The 27194-nt window shown below is 43.0% G+C and overlaps 2 protein-coding genes across 8 annotated transcripts in view; one reads left to right on the plus strand and one right to left on the minus strand.

Annotated features, from left to right (window-relative positions):
- Window positions 1-349: 349 nt before the first annotated feature.
- On the minus strand, window positions 350-5903 carry ZPBP2 (zona pellucida binding protein 2). Its single transcript, XM_042028022.1, has 8 exons — window positions 5822-5903; window positions 4899-4976; window positions 4291-4416; window positions 3820-3981; window positions 2858-3076; window positions 1783-1868; window positions 1028-1205; window positions 350-491 (listed from the first exon to the last, which is right to left on the minus strand). Exons 1-8 carry the CDS (start codon window positions 5901-5903, stop codon window positions 391-393), a joined length of 1032 nt encoding a protein of 343 aa, XP_041883956.1. The 3' UTR covers window positions 350-390.
- Window positions 5904-6062: 159 nt separating this feature from the next.
- IKZF3 (IKAROS family zinc finger 3) overlaps window positions 6063-27194 on the plus strand; it is a 37863-nt gene continuing 16731 nt past the window's right edge. For 5 of the 7 annotated variants that reach the window (XM_042027957.1, XM_042027960.1, XM_042027961.1 and 2 more), the window contains exons 1-3: window positions 11869-11973; window positions 14280-14333; window positions 15562-15672. In XM_042027957.1, coding sequence (XP_041883891.1) covers window positions 11922-11973; window positions 14280-14333; window positions 15562-15672 — 217 coding nt within the window. In that variant the 5' untranslated portion in view covers window positions 11869-11921. Of the gene's footprint in view, window positions 6290-8352; window positions 8455-8869; window positions 8933-9576; window positions 9694-11868; window positions 11974-14279; window positions 14334-15561; window positions 15673-27194 lie in introns of those variants that run through there. The other 2 variants (XM_042027959.1, XM_042027958.1) reach the window with 2 other exon arrangements.

Raw genomic sequence — 27194 nt, forward strand, 5'->3', positions numbered from 1 at the left:
GATTTTGGCATATGCCAGTCTGGCACATAACTCCGCCACAGCCACCTGCCATCCTGCCTGGAATTGTTTGTAGCTCCTTTGTGTTCTCTGAGCAGCACAAAGCTGTGGCGTGTCTGGTGTCACCACCAAGAAACAGACTCTGCACTGAGCCACGTGACAAACTTCCTTTTTTCCCATTTAATTACTTTTCCTTGCATGAACACTGTTTTAAGCGGTGCTTTTTCCAGTCTAGGGAGTCCCTGAATACAGGAAAACCTAGGGGTGCAAGAATGAGGATGTTTTGTTCCAAAGGGAGCAGAGGATTCCAGGATTGGCAGCGAAAATGAAAAGAACACCACTACACCAAGAACTCTTTCACAGCTGCTCTTTGGTTTTCCAATCTCTGCCAGTTTAAGAGCAGGATTTTGCTCCATACATTCTGGCTTGAGGCATGGCACAGGTCCGGCACGTCACCTCGTTGTTGGGACTGTAAGTTCCAGGATCACAAACCACTGTGAAGAGAACAGAGTTGGAATTCCAACCAGTTTCCCCCTGCCTCAGGGGGCCATCAGACGTCCCCACGGGCCTTCCCAGTGTCCTGTGGGAGCTCCTGCCCTTCCAGAGCTCCTCAAGCCTCTGGCTAAATACCCCCCAACTCCACAACCTGCAGCAGGTGCTGCAAAAGAACTTGAAAAGTCAGCAGAGAATTTTCTAGCAGGACTTCCATGAAGGGAATTGTTCCTTATAGGCTCTGGATCCTGAGGATTGTCACTCACCCAGTGACCTGGAGGGGAAAAAAACCCACTGCACTGCTTGTACTTTGCTGGGAAATGCAGCTATACCTATGAGTGCACTGACATGCTCCACTGGCTCATTTCCTATCATTACTTTAAATCTACAATGAGAATGTCTTCCCAAAGGATGAACAGAAATATCCCTGCTTTTGACCCCAATATTTCCCTAATCCTCCCCAGAGCTCTGTTCCTGGCACTAATCAGCTATATTTAAATCAATGAGCTATATTTAAATCGATGTATTTTATATTTACCGCAGCAGCTGGCGCAGTTCTGGTGGGTGTGGTGGTTTTTCCCAAAACCTGGCCGACAGCTGTCGATGGGAGTCATGGAGAAGCTGTTGTCCACGTACTGTACTGCAGGAACAACATGAAGCTCATACTCCAAAATCTGCCTTAGCTGGTGGAAAAACTTTGCAATTCGCTCTGCTGCCTGAAATTCAGAAGTATTGGGAGAATAAAAGCACAGTTGGTTAATTTTTGCTGATTTAAAAATATCAGGAAATATTTTCTAATCCTGATTGCCACACACTGACTTGTCGCCTAAATTGGGAGTCTTCCTTGGCTTCAAGGGGCCTGGAATCAGACCTAGAATGTGAGCTGATCCCAGGATTTAATATTTAGAAGGCAGAGAGAACAGATTTTAGAAATTGGCTACAGTAGACTTACTTGAAATTGCATTCCAATCATAAATTTAAAACTTTTTTTCGAGGACTGGAAGTTCAATATAAATAATAATGTTTATCCTTCTTTATTATTAGAAGAAAATACAAAGCAAACAATGAGCCTGATTTTTTTAACTGTTTTTTTTTAAGCTATTTGTATCAATTTGACTTTTAAACCCATTTTTCTTCCTGAATGGAATTATTTTAAATCCATGAATCATCATTTACATTATTAATCCCACAAAATCTGGGTAAAGATGGATTACTACCAGTCCTATCTGCAGGAGCTAAGGCAGAGGTGGCTGTTAAAGAGGCAGAGAAGACACGAGGTGACTGACACAGAACCTGTCGGACTCTCCTGTTTGTCACATCTTCACAGTCATAAGGAAGCTTGTGGCAAACTTCTTCCCATCCTGATGCCAATGGACTGACTGTGGATGGAGGAAAAAAGATCCATGAAAAAGGGGGAAAAAGATTCATTAAGTCCTTGTGGTTTCTATCCAGTTTCTTCTTTTCTTCCAGTAAGAGTCAGAGGTCAACCAGTATAAAATTGGGGGGAGGGGGGGAAATATGCTAAACTGAGTGAATGGAACTATTTTCTCACATAGCACCCTCAGGGTCCTAAAAAGGCTGAAGTTTTATGTAAAATTAAAAATCTTTGGGTCCCCAGTTTGTCATGAAAGTTTCTTGACTTTACTGAGGGGAAAATATCCACAAAACTGTTCCATAACCTGTTGGATGGTCCCTCCTGGCGTGTGGTGAGAACAGATACAGGAGTAAATGTGGTCGGAGAATTAAAGAATAACTTCCTTCAGGGATAAACCATCTCTAAATTAAGGCAGCATCAGGGCTGATTTAACTTGTTTGTGAAGTTAAACCACCTCAGTATTGCCATGAGGAAGCTGTGAGGCTCTTGCTTTAGCTCTGTGTACTTTTCTAGAATCCAGCAAAAAATTCAAGACTGGGTTGGATGGGACTTTCCCCTTGGTCTAGTGGAACGTGTCCTTGCCTATGGCCTGTGGCACTGAAATGAGCTTTAAGGTCCCTTCCAACCCAAACCATTCCATGATCGTAAAACCAGAGTGGTCCCAGACTTACTAAAAATCAAATACTGAAAACCTAAATATGACAGTTACATTAGGACATCTTATGGACTGTCTCCTTCCGGCTATCCTCTCTAACCTTGGTAATAACTGCCCTCGCAAGGATTGTAAAAAGTTGAACGCGAAATTTAACATAAAAACTGCGTTTTAGCTCCATCTGTGGGTAACAAACAAAAATACAGGGGCTCCAAAAAAGAAAAGGGAACGGCTTCTGGAGGTGGTCTTGGCTCTGCTGTTTTTCAGACATGGTTTATAGCACTCACAAGTTGTTTATAAGAATAAATAATTCCTCCCAAACAAGCACTGAAATCGGTTACCTAGAAAATTAACAAACAGCTCATACTGGAGGCCGTTCTTTGGTGTCCTGATAGAGTGGCACTTGGAGGATGACTGCGTGATGTGACAGGTCAGGTAGGAGATGGTGCTGTTGAGGATTTTGTTTAATTTCTCGACGAACAAGCCATTGGTTTTCAGCTTGCAACGCATCGTGCTAAAGCGAACAGACACCTGATAGGCATGGTCAGCTTCCCTGTAGGCTGGGAGGAAATAGCTTGGGTGTGAATCTGGGGTGTAATCACAGATTGAATTTTAGACAGATTATCAGTTCTTTGCATCTGAAATATGGGCTTTTATTCAGAAGTAAGTAAATTAAAAAGCATAATCATTAATGATGTGGCAATACATTCGTCCTTGACAGAGGCGACTCAATAGTAAGAGACATTTCAGTTTGAAGTACACAGGAATTTATGCGCTTGCTGGGGATTCTGTTCCCAAATAATAAAAACAAAAAAGGAGGTAAATAGTAAAATGCCACACAAGCAGCATGTCTGCAAAGCTGTGTGTCTGAAATGGATTGGTGCCAATCTTATGCAATTATGGTGTAGGAGTAATTTATTATTATTTTTAAAGTTAGTGTTTCTCAAGCATTTTTGGGTTGTTATGCTGTGGGTGGGAAGGGAATTGGGTGAACAGTGGTTACAAGTGGTGAAAAGGGCTGGAGTGCAGATCTCAGATAACTCTGGAATTCTTGTAGTTAATTCTGTAGCTAAGGGTAGAGATTATTTTATTGCCATATATTTTTGGGAGCAGTAATATTAAACTTCTTCCAAAACCATGAGAGGGTGCATGCGCGTGTATAAGTAAAACGTTTTATTTTCTATTCTGGGATAAAATTTTAACTTTTTTTTTTTTTTCTAATCCAACCTTGCAATAAACAGGGAGGTCAAAAACTCACCAACCTGTAAAGGCCATGTGCTTACTCCTAACTTAACAATCTTACCATAAACCATGAATTTATAGGCCTCAACCATTTCTGTTTCTTCTTGTGTCATAGCTTCAATGATTTTGTGGGAGAGAGTACAAGTGTAGGCACCAGACATCGACTCCCTGAAACCCATCACCATCAGCTTCCCTGTCTCCGTCAGATTCACATAACTTTGCCCTAAAATAGAAATACTAGATTACTGGAAATGTTCAATTTTGGACGCATTTAGAACATTTGAAGATGAAACCTTGCTCCTGTGAATAATACACTGATTTGTGTTAGCCTGAAACGATCTAAAATTTATAACTTTTAGGATTTACTGTAAGTTTCCTTTTAGCTCAAGGATTTGAAACTTTCAGAGGGAAAAGAGAAACAGAGTTTAATGTTGTGGAAATATCTGGCAAAGAGCCAAGGAACCACCATCCTATTGCAGGGGGATTTGAATAGAAACAAGGAAAATATGTGAATATTTTAGTTTGAACTAACCTTCTAAATCTCTTCCATCTGGACCAATCCACAAATACTTGGGATCTATTATTCTTTCTTGAGAAAGAGCCAAATCCATGCAGACCAGAAATGGGCTGTTTGTGAACACCTTAACGTACACATTCACTGCAATACAGAATCAGGTAAATGATGTAAAATGCTGATATTGAATGAAATCACCCCAAAAAAACCTCATTGAGAAATATATTTAAAGTGTACTTTTCAGGATTGGACTTGCAAAGTATTATATTAAAGATTAATCTCCATTTGTTGTTAATTAATATCCTGGAACTGTCCACAGCATGGCTGGTGCTGACTGTTTGAGGGAGACACTTGCGTCCCACACATGAACTGTGCTGTACGGGTACAAAAAGCACCAGATTTTTGAGTGAGACCCTCATTTAGATGTTAAATTTTCATCGGTGCTTCCAGCAGCACTGTGGGACAAATGTATTTCAATCCCCATCCCCCTTTGTCTTGTTCCTGTGCATACAAGGTTGTGTCACTTCCACGTGTCATGTGTACTGGTGATACATAATGATCCCTGGGCTTAAAACCCCAAATTCCAGTAAAAACTAAATATAGATAGAAAAAAGGGACAAGTTTACCCTCGTGTCTGGTGTCACCATAAACTTCATTCTTTCCAATTAAATCAATAGATTGTTCTCCCTTTGGTTCCGCTCTCACTGTAGGGAAAAGTGGTTGGAATATTAGAAATCAATCTAAATGTGTGATTGTTAATCCTTTATTTCACCCTGGATTTTGTCTCCTTTTATTCCTTTTACCTTACTTTTCCTTTTCCCCTACACTTTTTTCTTAGCAACAAGCGGGAGCCCTTGTTTTTGACCTGTCACGTTTTAATTGTTTTAGTGCCCAGGTCGCAAACCTGCCTGAATGTACCAGGTTCCAGGCCAGATGAACCTTCCTCTTTACAAAAAGCCACTAAAATAATTGTAAAATCTGACTATGAAGTGAAGGTTCTGCAGTGTGACCCTGAGGAGACACAGGGCAGCGATCTTTCAGCCCTCTCCCTTCTGGAAAATGGCAGGCTAGTGTTGGGCATGAAGGTTTCTGTGACGAGACTCCCCAGGAGAGGTGAAAATTATTGGAAATTGGGGGTTTTTTTCAGCCCATGGGCACTCTGGGGTGGCCCTTCCTGACTGTTGTGTCCCAGGGTTGGGTGTGGGAGGGAGCGGGGTGTCGCTGGAGCCTATGACAACCCCTCTTAAGGGACTTCATCTCCCTGTTCCCTCGTAAGGAGCTTCGTCACCCGCTGTGAGGGAAGATGCTATGGGGACGTCTGTTAACTACAGTGGAGTGATATCCACTGACGGGGTGTCACTGGAGCCCACCCCGTCCCCTCTAAAGCGCCTTCATCTCCCACTCTGAGGGAAGGTTCTATGGGGATCCTCCCCCCACTCAGCAGAGCGGGACCCACGGACGGGCTCCAATCCCCTCTACCATCCTCTGAGGGGACCGGCCTCACGCCAACACAGTCCTGCAGCTCCTTCCTACCCCTAGTCCCGCTCACCCCATCCCGCCGCCACCACCACGGCCGCCACGCCCAGGAGAGCGCTCGGGGGGCAGCGGGGCCGCCCGCCGCCCCCCGCCATCCTCCCGCCGCCCCTCACAACGGCCGCCTCGGGCGCGAGGGGGCGCTAACGGTCCCCCTCCTCCATCCCCGCGCGCGCCCGGCGCTTCCCGCCCTTTTTCCTGCCCTCAGGGCTGAGGGCGGGAAGGGGGAGGTGTCCCCTCCGAGGTCCCTCGCTCCTTCTCCGCTCCCTCGCCCACACCCGGTACTTTTTATACTGTTTTTAAAACGTTCTGCTGCCTCGTTCGCACTCCACGGAGGTTTTTAAACAGGATTTTGTTGTGGGGAGGTTTTTTTTTTTTGTTTTCTCACTTTCAGGCCCCTGAGGTGCTTGGCAGCGAAGGACGGCCCCGGCCACCCCCTCCGCGCCCGTTGTCACAGCCCCACATCGCTCCTCCACAGTGCGCAGTGAGCTGTGTTTTTCACTCTAAAGTGTTTTTTTTTCGGCTGTGGGACAAGGAGAGGGAAGTACAGTGGGGCAAAGGGGGAAAAGGCTCCGTCATGGCTATGTCTGTCAGTGCTGAACCTGCCCTGGGCTATGGAAGTTGTCCCTGCCCATGGGGGGAGAGGGGGCGGGAAGGGGTGGAAATGTATGGGCTTTAAGGTCCCTTCCAACCCAAACTGTTCTGTGATTTTGTGTTTCTGTCACTTGCTGTGAGAAAGACTGAAAGTACGAGCTGGGCACATCCTGTGGCTTTTCCTTCTGAGGGGCTGTGAGTGCTGGGTGTTCTCCAGCTGCAGATTTCTAGAGAAAGTCAGTACGGGACATGTATTTTTCCACTAAAAGCAAAAAACATACCTTTCAGTACCTAAAAGGGCTCCAAGAGAACTGAAAAGGGATTTTGGACAAGGGTCCGGAGTGATAGGACAGGGGGAATGGCTTCAACTAAAACCAGGAGATTCAAAGTGGATATTGGGAAGAAATTATTTTCTGTGAGGGTGGTGAGGCCCTGGAATGGATTTACCAGGGAAGTTGTCTCTGGAAGTGCCCAGGGTCAGGTTGGACAGGGCTTGGAGCAACCTGGGCTAGTGGAAGGTGTCCCTGCTCATGGCAGGGGTGGAACTGGATGGTTTTTAAAGTCTCTTCCAACCCAAACTCCACTGGGATTCCATGATTCTGCCACTTGCTGTGGCTGAAAGTAAGTGACGGGCGAATACTGTTGGCCCGAAAATAAAGCCAAATGCCACAGTATCACCGCAAGTAACTTTCAAGTCGGCTACATGTTTTGGAAAACTTGCTATGTCTTTGAAACTTTTAAACATGTAACTATTTTGTTTCTAGAGCAGGTGATACAAAAACACTCGGGAACCTGCTGACAGGGAAAGGAGGGTCCTTGCATTTGACCACACTGCACACTCTTGAGACACTCAAGACCAGAACAGTGGCCAAGCCTCTGGAGATTAGCAAAATAATACCTAACTACCTAGATATTTATCACTCCAGACCATGCTAGTGTCCAAAAATGATGTCACAGTATTTGCATAACAAATATGGAACCAACCAACACAGGAATAAGAGTTATTTTTATAGAGAACTGTGAAAGTTTTAACTCAACGCTTCTATATAAAAAGAGCACTTAAGTTATGTTTAATAAAGAAAAGAAATATTTAGTAAAAATGCAACAACAACAAAAAAAGTGTGACAAAGGAGGTAACAAGTTATGGGTGGAAAATAGTTCTACTCAAGCTTTCTTCTTCCTTAGACCAACATATTAACTCAAGTGGTCGGTTAAGGTGTAAGAACTATGTCAGGGTTTTCATTTTTAATGTCCTTGAGCTGCTGGGCAGGTCAGAACCGGGACCACCTCAGACAATCCTATGTTCCCATGTGCTGAATGTTTTCAGTTTTACTCAAAGTGAACATTTCATGCTGACACTGTGCAGGCAAAATGATTCAGTTGTAACGTGTCTGCTATAAACGAGTCATATTTCAGCCCAAGTAGCCTCAGTTCCTAAGGATGTTTATAGCTCATTTCAGGTCCTGCACAGCCCATGAGTCCCCAGGTTGCTAATTATTATAAAATAGTATCTCTACTATAAAGCTTTGGCTGCAGTTTCGGTTCTTCATAAACTCTTACTCAGTGTCTTTAGCCAAATGACTTATTTATTTTCAACTCTGTCATATTTCTAAGTCTCAGACTGGTAAACTGTCATTATAGATTTGTAAGCTTGGGGGGGGGGAGGAGAGGGGGAGAGAATGGGTTATTCTTAAGAACAGGAAGTGTTCTGGGGAGGATTTAATAGGACAAATTGTGAATTCAGGTATTTATATTTGTGTTTAAAACCTGGATTACTGGGGTATGGGCTGGGGGTTTTTTGGTTGTGGTTTTTTTTGTTGGTTTTTTTTGGGGGGGGGGGAGGGTTAATAGAAGCTCTATCAATAGGAAGTGATAGAAGAGGGAAAAAAACTTGTAGTTGTAAGCTTGATCATGGAGTGAATAGATATTAAAAAGGTGAATATTTTATCCTAGGAAATATGTCGAGAGATTTTCAGGAGTGCAGAGTCGGGTGAAGGACCTGTTGCAGGGCTCTGGAGAGGCTGCAGACCACAAGTTCTGTCTCTGATCTTTCAGGTGAGTGATCCAAAGCTGGGATCACGCAAAGGAGGGCCACAATCAGCACGGGGGTATTTTTATAGGCTGAGAAGACCGGGCTTGTTTGATTTCTGCCCATAAAATAAAAACAGAGTGAAGACACAATTGATCTCTGAGCATAAAGGGAGGGAGCATGAGGGAAAGTAGAGATTTAAATCAGAGAACAAATCTCACAGTAAGAGAAAATGGCCGTGGATAATCCTGAGATGGAAACCGGAGGTTTCTGATTGCTGCACAGTAATCCCAGGGCTTCCTTAAACTTTGTAGAACCAGGAAACCTGCCTAATTATTAAATGGTTCTGGATGAGAGTTACAGAGATTGTCTGGAATAGCTGAGAATTGCTCAATTATCCCACACGATTTTTTTTTTTTTTTTTTAACATTTTATTTCTAGAATCTTTTTCCAAGCAATGGAAAAGCAACAGTGCAAGAAGCAGCCGTTGGCACCACACAGGAAGTGAGTAGGAGAATCATTATTCCATGTTGTTATCCTGCTACTGATCTATGGTAATTCGTGCTTGCTGCCTTTGGGTTTACATCCAAGTGATGAGCTCAGATCCCAAATTCACTTCTCACTTCATTAACTGGTTTTGGGCCTGAAGGGACCTCTAAATGTCACCTGCTGCTACCCCCTGCCTTAGCAGGGACATTCTGCACCTGGTCAGGTCTCTCAAAGCCCTGTTCAGGCCCGGTGTGGAATAAGCCTCTTTTCGGAGTCTGTACTAGAGGAATTTGAAATTAGTATTTGTTTTATTTTATTAAAGCACTTTGTACTTTGATTTTCTGCTAAACAGCAACACTGTTTTCTTAAGAAAACCATCTCAACCTAAGTTTTATTTATTATTATCATCTCAGCCATTTAACTTTAACGTACAGACCGAGGTGAGCCCATTCTGGGGACAGAAGTGGTTGGGGGCTTCCCCAATCCGCCAAAACAGGAGCTGTGCCCTTAGGCCTGCCTGCCCCGCCGCTCTCCCTCCCGAAGGGCGGGAGTCCCCTGCAAGCGGCACCAGCAGCAGCTCCGAGGCGGGCGAGTCCGGGACCCGGGACCGGGACGGGGTCGGCTCCTCTCCCCACCACCCGGCGCCGCTCTCCGCCCGCCGAGCGCCGGGCCGGATGTCACGGTGACGGGCGGGAGGCGAGGCCGGGTGCGCTCCGCTGGCAGTCCCGAGCCCGGGCGGGCAGGTGGAGCTGGGACCCGCGAACGGAGCATGGAAGGTGAGAAACGACCCCGCTCTTCCCCGGGACCCTCTACCCGGCCGGAGCCCGCAGGGGCTCCACCGCCCGGGGGCTTTCAGCCACTTCTTTCAGCGCTTGCTGCACATAGATGACAGGCTCTGGAGAAGAAATCGAATCGGGTGTAGCAATTAAACGGGAAACGAAAGGGGCTTTTGGCACCGTCTCTGTTTAATTTCAGAGACATCATAAAGTGCGTGATAAAGTCGGGGTTTAGAGCGCGCTTTATCTGCTGTTCGTATTCTGGGGTTTAACGAATTCAAGGATGTCTTCTCTCTTTTCACCTGTAAAACATGCCCGTAATATTCAGAGCCAGGAAAAACCAAGCTGGGACTTAATCTTGGATTGTGGAATAATTCCCTGTCATAGAAAAGCAAGATTTCTGGTGTTTTTTACAATCCTGGCAAAGAAGCTTTGCAAAGCATCACTTGGTTTCTTATTTCAAAGGTGGAGATTCTTACTTTGACTCAATGTTTTAAGGGCTCCAGTTTAGATTCTGCTCTGTCTTAATGAACTTGAGGCTTTTTGGTTATTTTAAGTTAGCTTCAGAAGCCTATTTAAAAGTGCATTTTCCTTTGCTAAAGGCTTTTAAACTTTTTATATGTAAATAACCACTCACTGAATCTGAGTGAATCAAGAATGTTGCTGTTTGAGAGACGTACTAATGATTTGAAAGAACGGCTTTGAAGGCACTTCAGCACTTTAAAATGCAGCCTCATTTTCTTGATCGAGTTTGGATCATTGTCTTTTTGGGAGAGGAAAGTTTGTGAGGTGTATTGGAATAGTCTGCGATTAGAAAATAACAAGGTTTCACTACAGCTGAGGTTTACTAAGAAGTCCTTTTTGGGGGGGTTTTATTTTTTGTGTGCTCGAAGTGAACACAGAAATAATCTTGAAGTTTTGGGTCTGTACTTGAGGATGATGAGGATCCATTAATGTGCCTGAGGTTGTTGCACTGGGGATGAAGTTAGTGCAACAGTGTTGTAATGTGTTATCCCTGGATACAGTAATTTCCAAGAGCGTATCCGTGGGTCTTGGAAAATCTCCTTGCCCTGAGGACAGAAGGGTAACACGGCTGGCTTGGACTTTCCGTGCCCAGCGTGAGGAGGTTTGGTAGGGTCACAGAGCAACAGACAGGCCCTGGCAAGAGTGGGTGTTTGAACCAAAATTTGTCATAAAGTTGATTGTATCTCTCCATGACATCGTTTGGTTTTGTGACTACCGAAAGAACTGCCCAGCTGTCAGCTCCAAGTTCTGGGCTGGGATCAACAGGTTGGATCAGGAGTTAGACTTTGATGATCCTAGTGGGTCTCTTCCAGCTCAGGATATTCTATGTTTCAGGATATCCTATACTGAATCACTGAATTATTCTACTGGGTTTAGATGGTCGTATGCAACAATATGACAAAAATCTCCTTAGTTATACACTGCTGATCAGGATTTCTTCCCAAAATGACATGTGCACTTAAAATGCCCATGACATTTTACACATTGCATGGTGCTTAAGAGCAGCAAAGTATCAGAGACCCCATAAAGAGTTTACTTGGCCCAGATGCTTTCTTCAGAAAGCCATGGAAGCTGCGGATGCTGGAGAAGTATATTCAGTGGAGAAATTAGCTAGAATTTCTCTCCTTAATGGCCCAGTGTGGGTTGAAGGTGAAAAACTTGTTGGGGTGGAAGAGGTTGAGTGGTGCACATAGCAAAGGCACTGGCTTCAGATAAGGAAACTGGCTGTGTTTGCTCCATATGCTCTGATGGAAGGACTAACAGCAGATGGGATTTTCAAAGGTGTCTTCTTCCCTGTGTTGTTGGGCCGAAAAGTGCAGCTGGCAGGAAAAAGGCAGCATTCTGGTTTCATTCTGGGGACAAATAGGTGAAATTATAATAATTCAAGATATACCTCCCATTCTGTATTAAGGACAGAAAGCTATTAGGGTCATCAGTGATTTGAAAAATATCCATTTTAGGGGGGTTAAATTTCTCGTTGACTGTTCTGGCCAAATTCCAGGATAAAGTATGAATAGTGTTGCATATCAAAATACCATAGCACCTTTTTAGCAAGCTATTTGACTATTTTGGCTCCCTTTGCCTATTGGCGTAGAACACAGGATGGCCAAGGATTGGTTTCGAAAGCACATGAATTTTACTTCTGCTTTGTAAATGCACACTGTGCCTCGGCTGCAGCACGCAGAGACGGGCACCCTCTTCCCATGCACCCCAGCCAGTGGAGCTCTTTGAAGCTTGGGAAGACAAACGTGTTCTGTAAGTGATTTCCTGCCTTGTGTTTTTCTGAATATTTGGTAGAAAATTGGCCTTATTGGTATAGAATCAGGGATGGAATCTACCCACATGTTCTCCTGTCGCTGTGAAGGATCTGTGAAGGATACTCAGGAAAGAGAGCTGAGGTTAAATATTAAGAGATCACTGAGGCTGTAAGAAGCTGCTGAAGACTGATGCGGTAAAGAAACCAGGTGCTGGTGAGGGAAGGTCGGAGGCTTGGAAGTGAAACGAAGACCGGGATGTTTCTCAAGCAAGAAGAGAAATATTCTGTAGTGTGTCATCGTTCTTATCTCTTTCGAAGGGTTGTCCTGTCCAGCAGCCATCATGGGCATGAACCTGTTGTGTTCAACAAAATATGAATAAATTCATAGACTGCATCTCGGCAGGGAGCAGATGAGGGTCCAAGGAGGCTGAGCAGGTCCTGCTCAGCTCTCGTGGGGTTCGGGCAGAGCCGTTCTCCAGCAAGTTGTCCCGCAGCTGCCAGGGAAACCCAAGGAATGCAATGGTTTCTAAAAATATATAGTTATCCAGGAATATATGTAGAATTATTGGAATTCAAGCAGTCATGTAGGGGGTTCTAGTTTTTCCTTCCACAGCCTCCTGGAAGCTCAGGGGAAGACAGAATTGCTGCCAAGGTTTCAAAGGCACCCTGGGGCTTCAGACTGGGGCTTCAGACTGGGGCTTTGACCCAAATGGGCAACTGTGCAGGGTTTCTGAAAGCGATTAAAACCAAAATCAAGTGTTGCAGGACAAGGCAGATTTTGTTTAATTTTGTGCAAAATTACAAGGGTTTGCGCAATTTAAGTGTCTGTATTCATGGAATCACTGAATGTTTTGGGTTGGAAGGGACCTTAAAGCTCATCCAGTTCCACGCCCTGCCATCTTCCACTTGACCAGGTTGCTCCAAGCCCCATCCAGCCTGGCCTTGAACACTTCCAGGGATGGGGCAGCCACAGCTTCCCTGGGCTATTATTGCAGTGTAAAGGTAAAATCAATATTAGAGAAAATTTTGATTAATTTACCCATAATTTACTGATGTTTTCTAACCATTATTTGCTGTATAAATTGGTCCATCTGCTTCTTTGTACCTCAATTTTCCTGGCATAATAGAATGAAAATGAGAAATTAAGGCCTATAACTATACAGTTCCTTTTATTTATTTCAAAATATAGATTCAGTAAATATCTGAACTTTTTATCATTTAATTCTGTGACTATGATGCAAGGCCTTTATTTTGTTGCACACATTATCCCACCCTCTATTCATGCAGTTTTTTTGGAGTACCTCTCCTGATACCAGGCTGCCTCGCTGAAGAGTTACCAGAGCTTTATATTTTAACGTTGCAGAGACCACAAAAATGTTCCATATGCAGAGGAGGTAAAGACAGATAATTGTGGGGTAAATGTCACCCGTGGTTAACACCTCATGCCTACTGCCTGGGTGTTTCTGTTATGTAACTGCCAGGAAGAAATTTTCCCGGTCCAGGAACTATTATTTTTTAGGTTCAAAGCTGATAAAAGATGTTATGGCATGTAAAAAATAAAGAGGGGGAAAAAACTACGGGAAAGAAAGGAGGAAGGAAGCAGGTAACTGTGTCTGTATTAAGAATTCAGCCTCCTAACAATGAAATCTCAAGGCAGGGAGGCCTTGAGTAAAGGCATAACGGGACAGCTCAGGTCTGTGCCTCCAGTTCAACTCACCAGCTGAAATTTGGGCACTGCAGTGGGCAGTGGGAATATCTGCAGCTTGTGTTGCCTTCAAAGCTCTGCTGAGCCCCCAGGCTGGGAAACCAGGCCGCATGGGTAGTCCCTCTGAAAAATTTTTAAAATTCCTAGCATTTGATCCCTTCTGGAATTTCTCAGTGGGAATTAGACTTGCATTCCCATGAAAACCAAGTAGATCTTGTGAAGATAATGGGGGTTTCCCTTTGCATGGGAAGAGGAGTGTAAGAATATTTTTGTACTTTAGAGAAATTAACTTCCTACGGAGTTACTATGGCTGTACTGTGCTCACAGGGTACTCAATGAGTAAATCAAAAGCATAAGGTACTCTGTTCTATAACTTTTTGAAGTTAGGAAATCATATTTAATCCCTTTTCTGGGCACAGGCCAGTGCTCAGGATATAAAAAAGTGAAGCACAATACTAATTTGGTTTTTATATCTTCTAAATGTTTTATTTTTCAATTTTACTTTCAGCCAAGAAAACAGGAATTTGTAAGATTGTAACAACTGTGTCGTGAACTGTTCTAAATATTAAGCACCTCAGGCTGCTCTTCTGTCTTTTGCAGATTCACAGCCCGGGATGGACCTCAGTAACCCTCAGGAACAGCCCATAGCTGCAGGTACGGTGCTGTTCAGTTATGTTCTTCCACCCTCTTTTGAAAATTTTACATTTAAATGAAGAAAAATAACATGAATTGCAGCTGGTTTAGAGTCCCAGGACACTGAGTGACAGAGTCAAAAGTACAAAGAGGAGCATTAAAGGCAAAAAAAAGTAAATTTTATAGTTGAAATAAAACGGTGGAAGTCCAATATAACATTGGAAAATTATAATAAAGTGGGAAAAAAAGCCTGTAGAAGGAAAGGAAACGTTTTCAAGAGAAAGCTGGAAGTTTTGATTAGGGAAGCAAGAATAATGCAATTCTCTTGGTTGACTGCATTTCTGAAAATATGAAAACAAACCTTGTGAGTGAGTTTGACAAGTGTTTCACTTTCTTGTTAATCAAAAAGTTGAGCTTCTTTCCATCTACAATGTAATATCTAGCTTGAGAAGGATTGGGGATGTTACCATCCAGCTATCAGTAGGTTAAAGAATTTACCAGCAATTTCACAGTATTACTGTAAATTTTAAAAATTCCCAGAATGTTTGAAAGAAAATACTGTCTGTTTTTTTAATGAAATACTGATCTGAAATTTAAAGAAATACACATAATATGGAGCTAGTTTGCATTGTGGGGTTAATGAAAGAGGCTTTATTTAAAACACTTCACCCGAATAGATTTCACTAAAGTTAAAAATGTTCTTTATTTCCGAGGAGAGAGGCTGGGATCTCTGGGATGCTGATCAGCATGATAATGTTGATATTTAAAAATACACATGTGGAATAAGCAGAGAAGTGCAAGTGGGTTCAAAGAGGCCTTGATTACACGTGGTTGAGCAGTTTCCTGGCCTAGGGCCAGAATGATTAATATTTTGCCCAGAAGAACAAAGTGGAGCTGTGATTCCTTTGCCGTGCTCCAAGAAGCTCCATCCCTGCTCACAGCAGTAGTCAGAGCACCTATGATAGAGTTAGATATACTGGGTTTTATTCCTGTTGTCATTTAGAACAACCTCCAGAATATTTAGATCTGAGCAAAAGCTGAAAATGGGTTCAAGGTGTGTGTGAGATCTTGTGTGGGACTTTGGGAAGTAAAATAATTCCCCAAAGTGCAGCCAGTGCATCCATAGAAATAACATTGTGGGCACTGTCAGCAGTGCTGAGAGTGTGCAGGTGCTTTGCGGGAATCACCTGGAAATATTATTGGAGAATAAATAGTTAATTATATTTTGCCCTTTTTTTTTTTCCTCCAGAAGAACAAGAGGATTTGACAGACTGTAATCTGAACAAATCCCAGGAAATGGAAAGCATGGATAATGTGGAAGATATGAAGGAACACAATCAGTCTAATGAAGAAGCAGGAGGTAAAGTAGAGCTGGAATTCTGAAAAATAATAGTTATACTTTGTCTTTTTATTCATCTGATTATGCTATAAGAGTATGCCTGTAAATGGAATAGCAATACAATTCATTTGGAGCATTTCAACATGGTCTAAGGAGGAGCAACCCTTTTCCATTGGGGAACCTCACGTGCATTTTACCAAGGTCAGTTTTACAGGAGCTATGAAAAATGGATGGGAAGATAAAAGAGCAAGTGCATCTGGTGAGCCTTTAATTTGTGTAGTAACATACAAATTCCTAAGAACAGTTTGCATAGGCAAATCCCGTGTTAGGACTGCAATTTTTTATTAATGCTGCTAAGTACTTTCATACCTAAAAAATAACTTGATAATTTATTCTTTTTTTGAAAGAAAGAAGAAGTTATCTCAAATTCACAGGACCACTCAGGCCTGTAAAATTTAAAACTGTAGCAGCAATGCTGTACTTTAAACCGTGGGTGAAGGGGAGGTTGGTCAGTTTTCCATGTTTACTGTTGAATTTGAAGAATAAACCCTTCCTACAGGTCTGAGAGAAGACACAGGGATTAATTGAAAGAGTAAACCAATACGTACTGTCTTTAAAAACCAGAAGGCCCTCTTCATTTGTAGATAGAAGATAAAAGTAGCAGCTCCTGGAAATTGGCAATCTTACAGCCCTCAGAGCTCTGGGGTTTATATGTGTGTATGACATAGATGCTGAGCTTCTTACGTGCTGTAGAAGCTCCTAAATGGAGATCTCAGCATTAGCAACAGTTCCTGCCCATGATCTGAGAATGTTCATCTGTTCCAGGGGCCTCAGCCACAAGCAGTGAGGAGTGTGCCTGGTGGAGGATGTGGGGCACGTGCCCTGGGGAGAACGCACATGGTGTTGTTACCAGTTTCACAGTGCCTTTCTGTGCCACAGGTCTGTGGCAGTGCGGCAGTGCCAAGGGAAATTATGACTGTGGCTTTGGGTAGGAGTTTGAGGTAGAGTTTTTATCACACAAATCAAGTAAATCACTAAAGAATTATGTGTTTTGGCTGAGCAAGTAGCTTTGGTTGTTCCCTCTAACATTAATGTGATTATTTTGCAGAAGTTATTCTTTTGCATTATTAAAGACCAAACGTTTTAATCGGTTAACAAATTGCAAGCCAACATAAAACACTCAAGGGAGCGGTGAGATGAATCTCACTCAAGGATCTACAGTGCCGATATCTGGAACTGTGCTGGTCTGGCCTTTCTGGACAGTTTATGGAGAGACATCACACAGATTTTCTGACCAAATTTATGTGTCTGGCTTAGGGTGAAAAGCCTCATGTCCCCAGAGCAGCTGCTGCTTAGCAGGATTCTGCAGTCAGTCAAGAGTAGCTCAGTATAGATGTCTGCAATATAGAGCCTGCCTTGGGCAGGTGAGTTCTGCTCTGCTTACACTAAATACAGAAGTTTAATAGAATAGACAGAATATGGAAGACTTGAGCCTTTTCTACATCCAAGGCAGCTGATCTCTCAGATCCCACAGCACATAAAATATTCACAGCCATGCTCCAGCTCTTTGTCCACCCCTTGCACTAATTCCACTCACTAGCTCACTTTTCCCTGTGCTTTCCCAGTGTCCTGGCCCTTCACTCCTCCTGCTTATCGAGCTGTGGGTGCAGAAAGCCAGGACAGGGTTTCTTTCCCAACCCCCTCAGTACTGACCGTCTGAGAGGAGTTGCTGTAACTTCTTCCCACCTTCCCATTCCTGGAGCCATGTCCGTACTGCTTCTATGCAGTGTCCAGGCATGAAGCAAGTTCTTTTTCTGTTCTCTGGCTGCCCTGTGCCTGCAGTACCATTTCTCACCCTCTTTTGCATACATTTAAGTCAGGAACAAGTTGGACATGTGAGAGATTGTTTGTATCGGTACTGCTTTTACCATTCATTTTTTATATTGCTGCTGATCTCTAAAAGTCTCTTTACCATTTGTTCTGGAATGCAAACACTGAAAATTTACATCTCAAAGACAATGCTATAAATATCAATAAAACATCATTCCCCTCCAGCAGCCTCCCTTACCATTAGAGCTCATTTATTATAAAGTGAGTATGAGCCTTCAGTACCACAGTGCCCTACTCCTTGCTGCTCACTGTAGGAATAAAGCCACGATTGCAAGGAGAAAGCTGGTTCAAATGCACAAAAAAGGTACTTCCAGCATCTCAGTGTAAAATGGCACAAAATAAAATATACATTGTGTTTTCTTCAGTGCTTCACACACTGTTCTCTACAGTCATTCTGATACCGGAAGCACAATAAATCTTAAATATTTAAGCATGCTGTGCTAGTACTCCAGGCCGTGCAAGGATCGGTAGGTGCACTTAAATTTCCTCCCAACAGCACCAGTTCAGTTGCTGTTGGAGACTGAAAATCACAAATAATCTCAGTTTTCATGTCATGCCCTCTGTAAAGTAGCAGCAGCTCTGTTAGTCCCTGAGCAGTCCTCGTGGGTCAGTAACTACTGTCTGACTTCTATAAATGAAACCACATTCTGACAGTGCTGTCCTGGTGGGAGGATTATCTTTTGGGGATCACTAACCCTGGTAAAAATGAATATTTAATATTCTCCAGGATCACAGAAAAGAAATATTATCAGTATTGGTGATGGCTTTTGGGAAAAGGATTATGTCCTGCCTACACCTGAAAAACCTATTGGTGAAAAAAAAAGCTCAATATCTTTATTTCACACACTGATATAATCACTAATCCCCTCATTTTATATCAAATTTAAAGATAGATAACGGAAAATATTTATGTGATTCTCATAAATGTTAATCACTTTTGTGAGTGAGCAATTCCACTCCAGCACCTTCCCAATTCGTCGCTGGTGACAGCCTGCGACACAGAAACCTCTCCTTTTTCTCTCCTGAACCCCCGCATGATCCGTGCCCCCGGGGTTTGTTCCATCTGCTGAAGGCCATCATAGGAACATGAGGCCACTGACTCATGGAGAGAGATCAGGCCTTCGATAACCTGATTTCCACTGCCTTAGTATGTCTGTAACGTGTTTTTCTCCAGCACAATTATGTCTGGTTTTTCCATGTCTTGTCAGCCATCCGTAGTGAGTAGGAATCTTCCAGTTTCTTGGACTACATGTTTTTGTGACTCTTGCATTATTCATGGGTGACACTGTGAGTATGTTGTGCGGATTTATTCCGAGGCTTTGAGCAGAAGCTGGAGCCTGCTTAAGTCTAGATGTTGTCTAACTTGGTTTGATGGAGACTTTTATGCTAAAAGTGGTGCTGGGGTCCTTTTAAAAGCTTACAGACCGTTCATAAAAGCATTAAATTAATGTATAGGGCTGAAACACCATCACTGAGGCTCATTTGGTGTTAAAAAATCCACTTTTTCAGCAAACAGTTCCATATTTGTACTTCTCTGAGCCTGTGCAAACACATCAGCTTATGGTGATTTTTATGTGTGTCCTGATACAGGTGAGATGCCACTGGAAACAGCTTAACTTGTCCTATTCCACCCCCTGTTAAAAGAGCTTCCATGATGATCATCGCTAAGTATCGGGCAAACAATTAGGCAGCAGGCTATAGTAAAATGGTAATTAAAAGCTTGATGGGGAAGAAGGAAAAAAAAAGAAACAAAACCCCGTTTTTTTGCCTCAAGGGACTGGAAGCTGCACGCTGTGGTGCACATGGTGTATGCTTGCCTGCAACCATAAAAATACACTGTTCCCATGGTGCTTCCTGTGTCTAGTCTGAAAAGAGACAAGCAGTGAGAGCGGGGGGGAAGCGCTTGATTTCCCCTGTTTCTTTATGTGCCCCCAACACTTACCTTTGGTGGCCAAAGTTGACATATCTTTAATTTAAAAATTAAATTTAAAAAGCCACGTTCTTTCCTCTGGGAGTCGCAGTCAAGCACGAATGTTTAATTATGTCTTAATTCTCTCAGCTGTTGAGGCAGACAACTTTTGGGGTGTTATGAATGTCAGCGAGCTTTCATGGTTGTGAGCTAAAAAGAGATAAAAGCCACATTTGTGGTTTATGGATGTTAATTGCTGCTGCACTGAGGTATGTGAGGGGGGCGGTTGAAAGGCTGGAGTGAGGCAGGAGAGGTGACAGAGCCTCGCTGGGGCGCTCAGCGAGGTTCCAGCGGTGCTGCAAGAACACGCACTTATCTGCCTGGAAAGGAAGTGCCGTTTTTTATCAGAATATTACATCTCCCAAGCCCAGCTCGAGCCCCGGCGCTCATGGGACTCGGGGTTATCTCACAACATCAGCAGAAGTTCACTGCAAGGGGATTTCTGTAGTGTTAAACCCAGCAAGGAGTCTGTGCTGAACGGGTCGGGCTTCTCTGGGGGCTCTACTGGGACTGAAAGCCGCGTTTTCCTTATCAACAAACGATCCTCTTGACTTTGTTTGAGCTCTTCAGACTGTGCCGTCAGCGGCAGGAATGCTGCCAGGCACGCTGGGTGACATCAACGGGGCGGTGGTGTCACCCAGCCTGTAAATGATTGACATCAGCTGGACTATCCTGAGCACTCAGCACTGACATAGACACTCGGATACTCTGATTGCCTGGAGATAATCAGAAAGTGCAGCTATTTCTCATTCTAATTAACCCATTATAGTGATTAGAAAATAGAATTTACTTTTGAGATATCCTGACTCCCAGTGGAAGCTCTCAGACAGAACAAGGGCTGGAAAGAGGATGGATGCACAGTTATTCAATAGATGATGGGCTTCCCTCCATAACTTTTAAAACTCCATTTTTCTTCAGTTCTTCTACAATGTGTATCTTGGATCCATACAAAATAATTACCTGAAATTACAGGTGAGAGAAATATTTATTCCTTTGGCATCAAAATTAAATCTAGTCCAAGGCAGATGAGTTGTGATCCCTCCCAACTCCCCCCAGCAGAAATAAGTGAAGATGCAGAAAATGGCCCTGGGAACTCAAATCACATGATGTTGTAGGAAATAATCCATTTTTTGGAAATACAGATTAGTGGAAAGGAAATCAGTTAATGGGGATGAGTCACATTTTGCCCCCAAACCAGGCTGTTCATTTGGCACAAAATGGGAGTTGAAGGGGCAGGTTCACTCTGCTTATGCTGCTGGAAAAGCATCGGGAAAAGGAAACAGATCCACGAGAGTCAAAACTTTGCTGAAATGCCACAAATAGTTCTCTGAGCACTGGAATTGATGGCTCTTGTCTCTCGTTGCTGACTTTGCTGACTGACTCTTAACTGAACTATGCAGAGTTTGCACCGGGTGCTCGGTGTCTGTTTCACCCGGGATTCCTCGGGCCGGCGTTGCCGTGTCCTCAGCGCCGTCTCCTATCACGCTGCATTCGCTCCAGTTCTTGTTCCGGCTTTAGTTCCTTCTGCTCTGCAGGAGCGTTGGGAACTTCGTTAATCCGGAGTTCGGCTCCCTGTACTCCCGCGGAACAGCGAGTGGCTGCGCTCACCTGCCGTGTGTGCCAGCTGCACTCTTCTCCTGCCTCTCCTGGTGCAGGAGCTCCACCTCCAGGAGCGGCTCTGGGAGCTGCAGGTGCTCCCGGACGGGCGGTTTGAGTAACACTGGTTTTCCAGGGAGGATTGGATTTGTTGTACAGGTCTGAATCACAGACTCCTGGGAACGTTTAGGCTGGGAAAGAGCTGTAAGATCAACGTTACTAAGGGAACACAGAGCAGATGCACATGCTTCTCTAGAAGACTATGCTAAAAGTAAACTACAAATATTTAATTACAAGAACCTCAAATAGGAGAGAACATAGGTGTAATCTAAAATTCAAATCAAGATTATTTACTACTGGATTTTTTTTATAGTTCAGTCAAATCAGTGCACTGTTCAGGGGGTTCAAGAACATCTGAACCAAGCTCCTGCCTTCAGTCTATATGTGTTGAAATTCCTCAGGTATTTATCACAGATTTCCCAGTTCTCTGTATTATTTTATCTTATTTTCTCTCCATATTTTATTTTTCTTACAAGACTATATTGCATAGTGAGAAAGGCTCTTGGGAGATGAATTTACAAAGATTAAATGAAACTACACTGAATTTCTCAGGTTTGAAGTTCATTTGAAGCACAGTTGACCAGAGTCGACCATGCCTGAGTGGTCACATTAGTGATTGGTCCCTTGATATAAGTAATGCCAGCGATTATCTGAATTTAACATGTGGCCTTTCTCAGTCTGACTGTTGGGTCCAGATGTTCTCTGATTAACTGTCTCATTGAAGTCTGATTTAACGGTTGTGATTGTATCTGCCTTGCTGGACTTCAGGAATTGTAATTTTAGGAATGTTTTCTCTGGGTGATGGTATCTTAACAGCAAAGGAAGGGAAGAACTCATGCAGTTTCATCTTTTTCTGTGTTTTTTTGTAAGAGGAAGACTTTAAAGATATTCAAATCTGAAAGGATAACATTAACAGGTGTCAAAATTAAAACAAATTTCATCTGGGACAGGTGTTGAAAAACCTGGGCCCTGCAGGCATGGGGATGTGGGATGGCATTGCCTCTGTGCTCCCATCCAGCAATGGAGGTGTAGAATGTCAAGTAAAAATGGCAAATTATTGCCACTTTTTAAAATTAAACAACCAAAATAAAATCCCATGATAGCTGAGCATACACTAGCCATATTTTTCCAACCTCTAGCCCAATTTGTCCCAGGGAATGTCATTCTGCTTCCCCAAACTCTGTTTGTATCTTCAGTTAAGAACATTTAAATGCAGTTAAATGAAGTTAAATTCCATTTCCTTCTCTAAACCCAGCATTGCACAGTGTTGCTGTACAGTTTGTCCTGTTTAACTCCAGCTTTGGGAACACTCAGTTCCGAGGAACATTTCTCCTTTATCCCTCTTCCTGTTAGTATAACGTCAACATAATTTGGAAACCTATTGAGTCAAAATCCTAAAAAAACACTAGAGTATTATTATGCAGAAAATTATGATAGTGGGGAAATATTGTGTGTGAAAGTATAGATTTACACAGGAATATTAATCTTTATAAGAAAAATTATTGGTTTTAGTTAGATGCTTGAAGAACCAGTTACATAATTCAAGTTTCCTGACTCATATGAGCTTGGAAATGACGTGTGTTGTTTGGTTGGGGTTATTTCGCAATTAATTGTACAACTAGATAAATTACACTATGCTTTAATGATAAGAGACACTGGTATTAATGAAGTAGAAAATACACATCTGAGCACTTGGAAAATGATGCCTGGCTGATTTTTTTTTAATTTTCTTTCCAATTTTCAGTGCTGCATTTCAATTTGATTTGTTTCTATTTTTGTTTCAAGTCACAATAAAACCAAGGAGACTCATTACCATTGAGCCTGCACTCCACAAAGGGGAATGCTGAAAGTTTCTCTCTTATATTTAGAAGTGAAATTTCCACCAGGTGCATTCTGCACTGGGTCATTTAGGAATTACTACTCATGTCTGCTTTATAAAGTATCTAAACAAAATAAGTACTAGGGGTTTTTTGTACAAAAATGACTACTGAACAACAATACAAAAAATACTAAAAGGCATAAAGATAAAATAAACCCAAAGCCAATATGTCCAAGTAATAAATACAATATTTGGGACTTTTTGTGCAGAAGTCTCTGCTTTGGCCCATAGTGACACAAAAAGGAACCTGAGGAATGGGACAGGCCCAGTGTCTGCACTCTGCAAGGGCATTTCTTGTCATCACGTCCTGGTTGGGGTGGTTGTCTCGGCTGTCTGGCTGGAAGTTAATTCTGCTGTGAGGTGATTGCTCTTCCTTTGTTGGCAAACAATGATCTCATAAAAGCTGTTGGGAAAAAGGGAGCCCAGGCTGGAGTCAGAGGGTAAACAAAGCCAGGGTGGGCCAAAAAGGCTTGAAATCCTTTCCCTTCCCTAGATGGATATCTGCAGTGGGGTAGAAGGAAAACATGGAGAAAAGTTGTCTTAACTCTGCTTGGGTTGCCTCATTAAAAAAAAAAGATCTCATGTTGCTGTTGTGTCACTTCACATTTTATAGTTCCCCATTAGTTACAGTGTCCAAATTTTCAATATATGCATGTAAATGTTTTCTTCTTGTTAAGGAAAAAAACTTAGACATAACATTGGTTATCTTAATAATTTTCCCCCAGTTTATAATTTTTATGGGATGTACTACTCTCTTTATTCACTGAGGAATGTGGATTATTTTATTAATGACTTATCTTTGCCCCCAGTGTGTTGATTCCATGGCTGAGGTGTTTCTCACAAACATGCAGGATTCTGCCTTGAATTTGGAAACTCCAACGACTTTTTCAGCTTCACCACTCTCTGCCTCAGGCTGGGTTAGGTACAGGAGTTTCTCCTTCTGGAGGGGAGCAGCTCTGGCGTGTGTCTGTAGGGTTTTGTGGAGATAACAGTGATGAATCATCAGTTAATACCTGTCAAACCCAGGTAGTCACAAGAACCCTTCAATATGCCCCGTATCGACTCCCTTCTTGTTCCTCGGCATCTGAATCCCATTAACAGCTGTCAAAACCTGGTAAACTATTTATATGCTTTCACAATTTGTTTAATTGGATAGTTAGGAAATGGCATACAAGAAAAGCTTTTCTTTTTCCTTTTTTTTTCCTTTAGTCTGGTTGAACATCTGTAGCATTAGGGGCTCATTATCTCTGAATTGGCACAGCAAATCAGCAACATCATTAAAATGCCACATTAAGATGATTAAGTTTCTTTGTTACCCAGTTGACTTTTTGCATGTGCTGAGGATTTCACGATTATGACCCCACTCCTTGTAAAACACTTGAGCTACATCACCCTTTCCTGCCGTTGTCTTTAATGGCTTCTGGGTTTTATTCCTTGTGCTTTTCTGATCGCTCCTGGTAAACTTTGCTTAACAACAGGACAAAACTTATGTTCTCTCTATTTGATGCCAGAGTCTCAGATTAAATGGAGAATTTTGGGGGTTTTCCTTCTGAAACTTCCTCCTAGAGAAAACAGCTAAGATTCAGAAACCTTCCAACTTGCCCTCTTATTTGATGCTCTTGACTCTTATTTCTGCATTTTCAGCCTGGAGAAGAGAAGGTTGTGTGGATACCTTAGAGCAGCCATCTGCTCTAAGACCCATCTGAAGGGACCTAAAAGGAAGCAGAGAGGGGCTCTGCTTCAGGAAGTGAAGGAGTGACAGGACAAGAGGGAATGGCTTTAAGCTGAAAAAGGGGAAATTCATGTTGGATATATGGGAGAAATCCCTCCCTGTGAGGGTGGGGAGGCCCTGGCACAGGGTGCCCAGAGAAGCTGTGGCTGCCTCATCCCTGGAAGTGTCCAAGGCCAGGTTGGACAGGGCTTGGAGCAACCTGGGATAGTGGAAGGTGTCCCTGCCCATGGCGGGGGATGGGACTGGATGAGCTTTAATGTCCTTCCAACCCAAACCCTTTGTGATCCTATCATTTTATAGAGCACACACAAGCACTGTTTGCGTGGTGACTCAGTCTGAAGTTGCCACCGCAGCTTTATTTTGGATTTTTTCCAGAACCCATTGTTTTTACAGTGTTTCAGGTGAAACAAAAATATTACTCTGGAGTATGTCTTTCATCTTGTAATCATCTCCCCAGGAAATGAAACCATGTGCATCAGCCTTAACGCATCACACCGGTACTTTGTTCTGTAAAAGCTGCAGCTTTTTTTTCTCAGTGTATATTAACTCCATGAACGGCCTCAAGAAAAATAGTTCCCTGGCTTGGACTCCATGAATGCTTTTCTCTTACACAGTTTTTACTTGTCTAATAGAAGAGATGATAGCACTTCTTTTTTCCACTGTGTGAACTTTGTTAGTTTTTAGGGATAATTGTGTTTTTCCTCGGTTAAATTTCCCTATTCTACGTGAAGTCACAGCTTCCTTCCTCTTGATTGAGGCAGACCAGCCTGGAAACTCCCTGATCTAATAAAATATGTTGATATGATTTTTAAGTGACAGATACAAACCTTCCACACAGCTGCCAATCTCCTGATCACATGGTATTCCCTGTGCGTGCCAGTACAGAGAAAAGTCTGGGCTGAAAAAGGAATCCGGTGGCTCCAGACTCTGCAATCACTTGGTTAATTTTAGTTCAACCTGTACTGAGCCATTTTTTCCTCAGATTGCTTTGCATCAAAGCTGTCTCCTGCCTGACTGTCAGGGAGGCGAAGCAGACTCTAAACCATAACAGGTGAAAAAATCCCAACCCTTCCAATTTCTATTTGGGTTGAAAAAGCCTCTTTCCTTGTGGCTTCTGCTGGTCCCATTCATCAGAAGGTGAATTTTTCTCTGGAAGTCCTTCAAATACCTACAGGAAAACATTTCAACTTTGGATGTCATGGACAGCCAGAGTGATGGTGATGTTTTTTGTGAAAGCAGGCATGGAAAAGCCTTGATCAAAACTCAGGTGCATCCTCCTCTGTTACTACAAGGAAACACAAGCCTTACGTGCAGTATGGAAAGTGCAGAGGTGATTATTTTCCATGGTGGAACCATAAGATGGTTTGCCCAGTTTGCACCTGGGACATGCCATGGGGGGCTCAAACCAGCGCCCACACTGTGCCACACAGACCCTGGCACAGCTCTGGAGCTGTGAGCCAAGAATTGTGGTGAGAAAGAGCAGCAAACAGCACAGAAGCCTCTGTTGGAGGTCACAGCTTGGCCTCCACTGCTAAACAACCGTGTGTGATGCAGAGGAAAGGTGAGACGTTAAGTAGAAAGTGGGAATTGAAATTGTTTCTGAAAGCACCAACAAGGTGCAGCTGCACCGGGTACTTCCTTTTACCATGCTGGGCAGGATGTAGCAAATTATTTTGGAACTGCCTCCTTTTGAGAGGGAAAAAACAACCAACCAACCAAAAAAGCTTTTTTTTTTTTTTGTTTTCTTTTTTTTTTTTTTTTTTTTGTTTTTTTTTTTTTGTTTGTTTGTTTGGAAAAAGGATTGGTGTTGAGATCTGCTTTCAGCAACTGGCAATCATTTTTCCTTGGAATGATGGAAATGGTTGTATAAACTAATTTTGAAGGAGTCTTGATAGCAGGATCACCCTTGCACCCATGGGCATGGAGTTGGCAGCAGAAGGCACCTGCAGAGGAAGCCTTGGTTCTGTGGAAGCAGGAATCCATGGGATGTGAAGAATAGTTGGTACTGAAGAATCCACAAAGAAAAACAGCCCATTTTGGGGTGAATCTGGAGCTCCCTCTGACCCTCTCAGCAAACACCCAAACCCACATGAGCTCATCAGAGACTGGGGCAGCAAGTCCCAGCAGCAAAATCTAAACATTTTTCCAGGATAGGAGGATAAAAACACACAGTAGGGGAGAAAACCCCATTCTTCCATCAATATCCCCATCCAAAGAGAGCGCAAGAGGGATCTCAGAGTTTTCCACACTACTGTGGGGTCTTGGGTAGGATAAAGAAATCATCACCCACCTGTTTCCTCCACCTCAGCCCTAAGTCAGACAGAGTGGCAGAGCTTAATATAATCAATTAGGAGAGAGGAGTGATTTTGTCCCTAAAATGTAGCTGAAAATTTTGGTTTCATGAAAGTTTAGGTTGC

Source organism: Corvus kubaryi, unplaced genomic scaffold, assembly GCF_017639235.1.
Source record: "Corvus kubaryi isolate FWS band 111438036 unplaced genomic scaffold, C.kubaryi_AGA036_p1.0 37301, whole genome shotgun sequence".
Taxonomy (NCBI): domain Eukaryota; kingdom Metazoa; phylum Chordata; class Aves; order Passeriformes; family Corvidae; genus Corvus; species Corvus kubaryi.

Coding starts and splice junctions, on each gene's coding strand:
- ZPBP2 (XM_042028022.1), bottom strand. CDS start 5,903: ATGGCGGGGGGCGGCGGGCGGCCCCGCTGCCCCCCGAGCGCTCTCCTG. Junction 4,417..4,898: donor TGGTGACACCAGACACGAGG/GTAAACTTGTCC, acceptor TCTGTATTGCAG/TGAATGTGTACGTTAAGGTG. Junction 1,869..2,857: donor GCTGTTTGTTAATTTTCTAG/GTAACCGATTTC, acceptor CTCCATCCACAG/TCAGTCCATTGGCATCAGGA.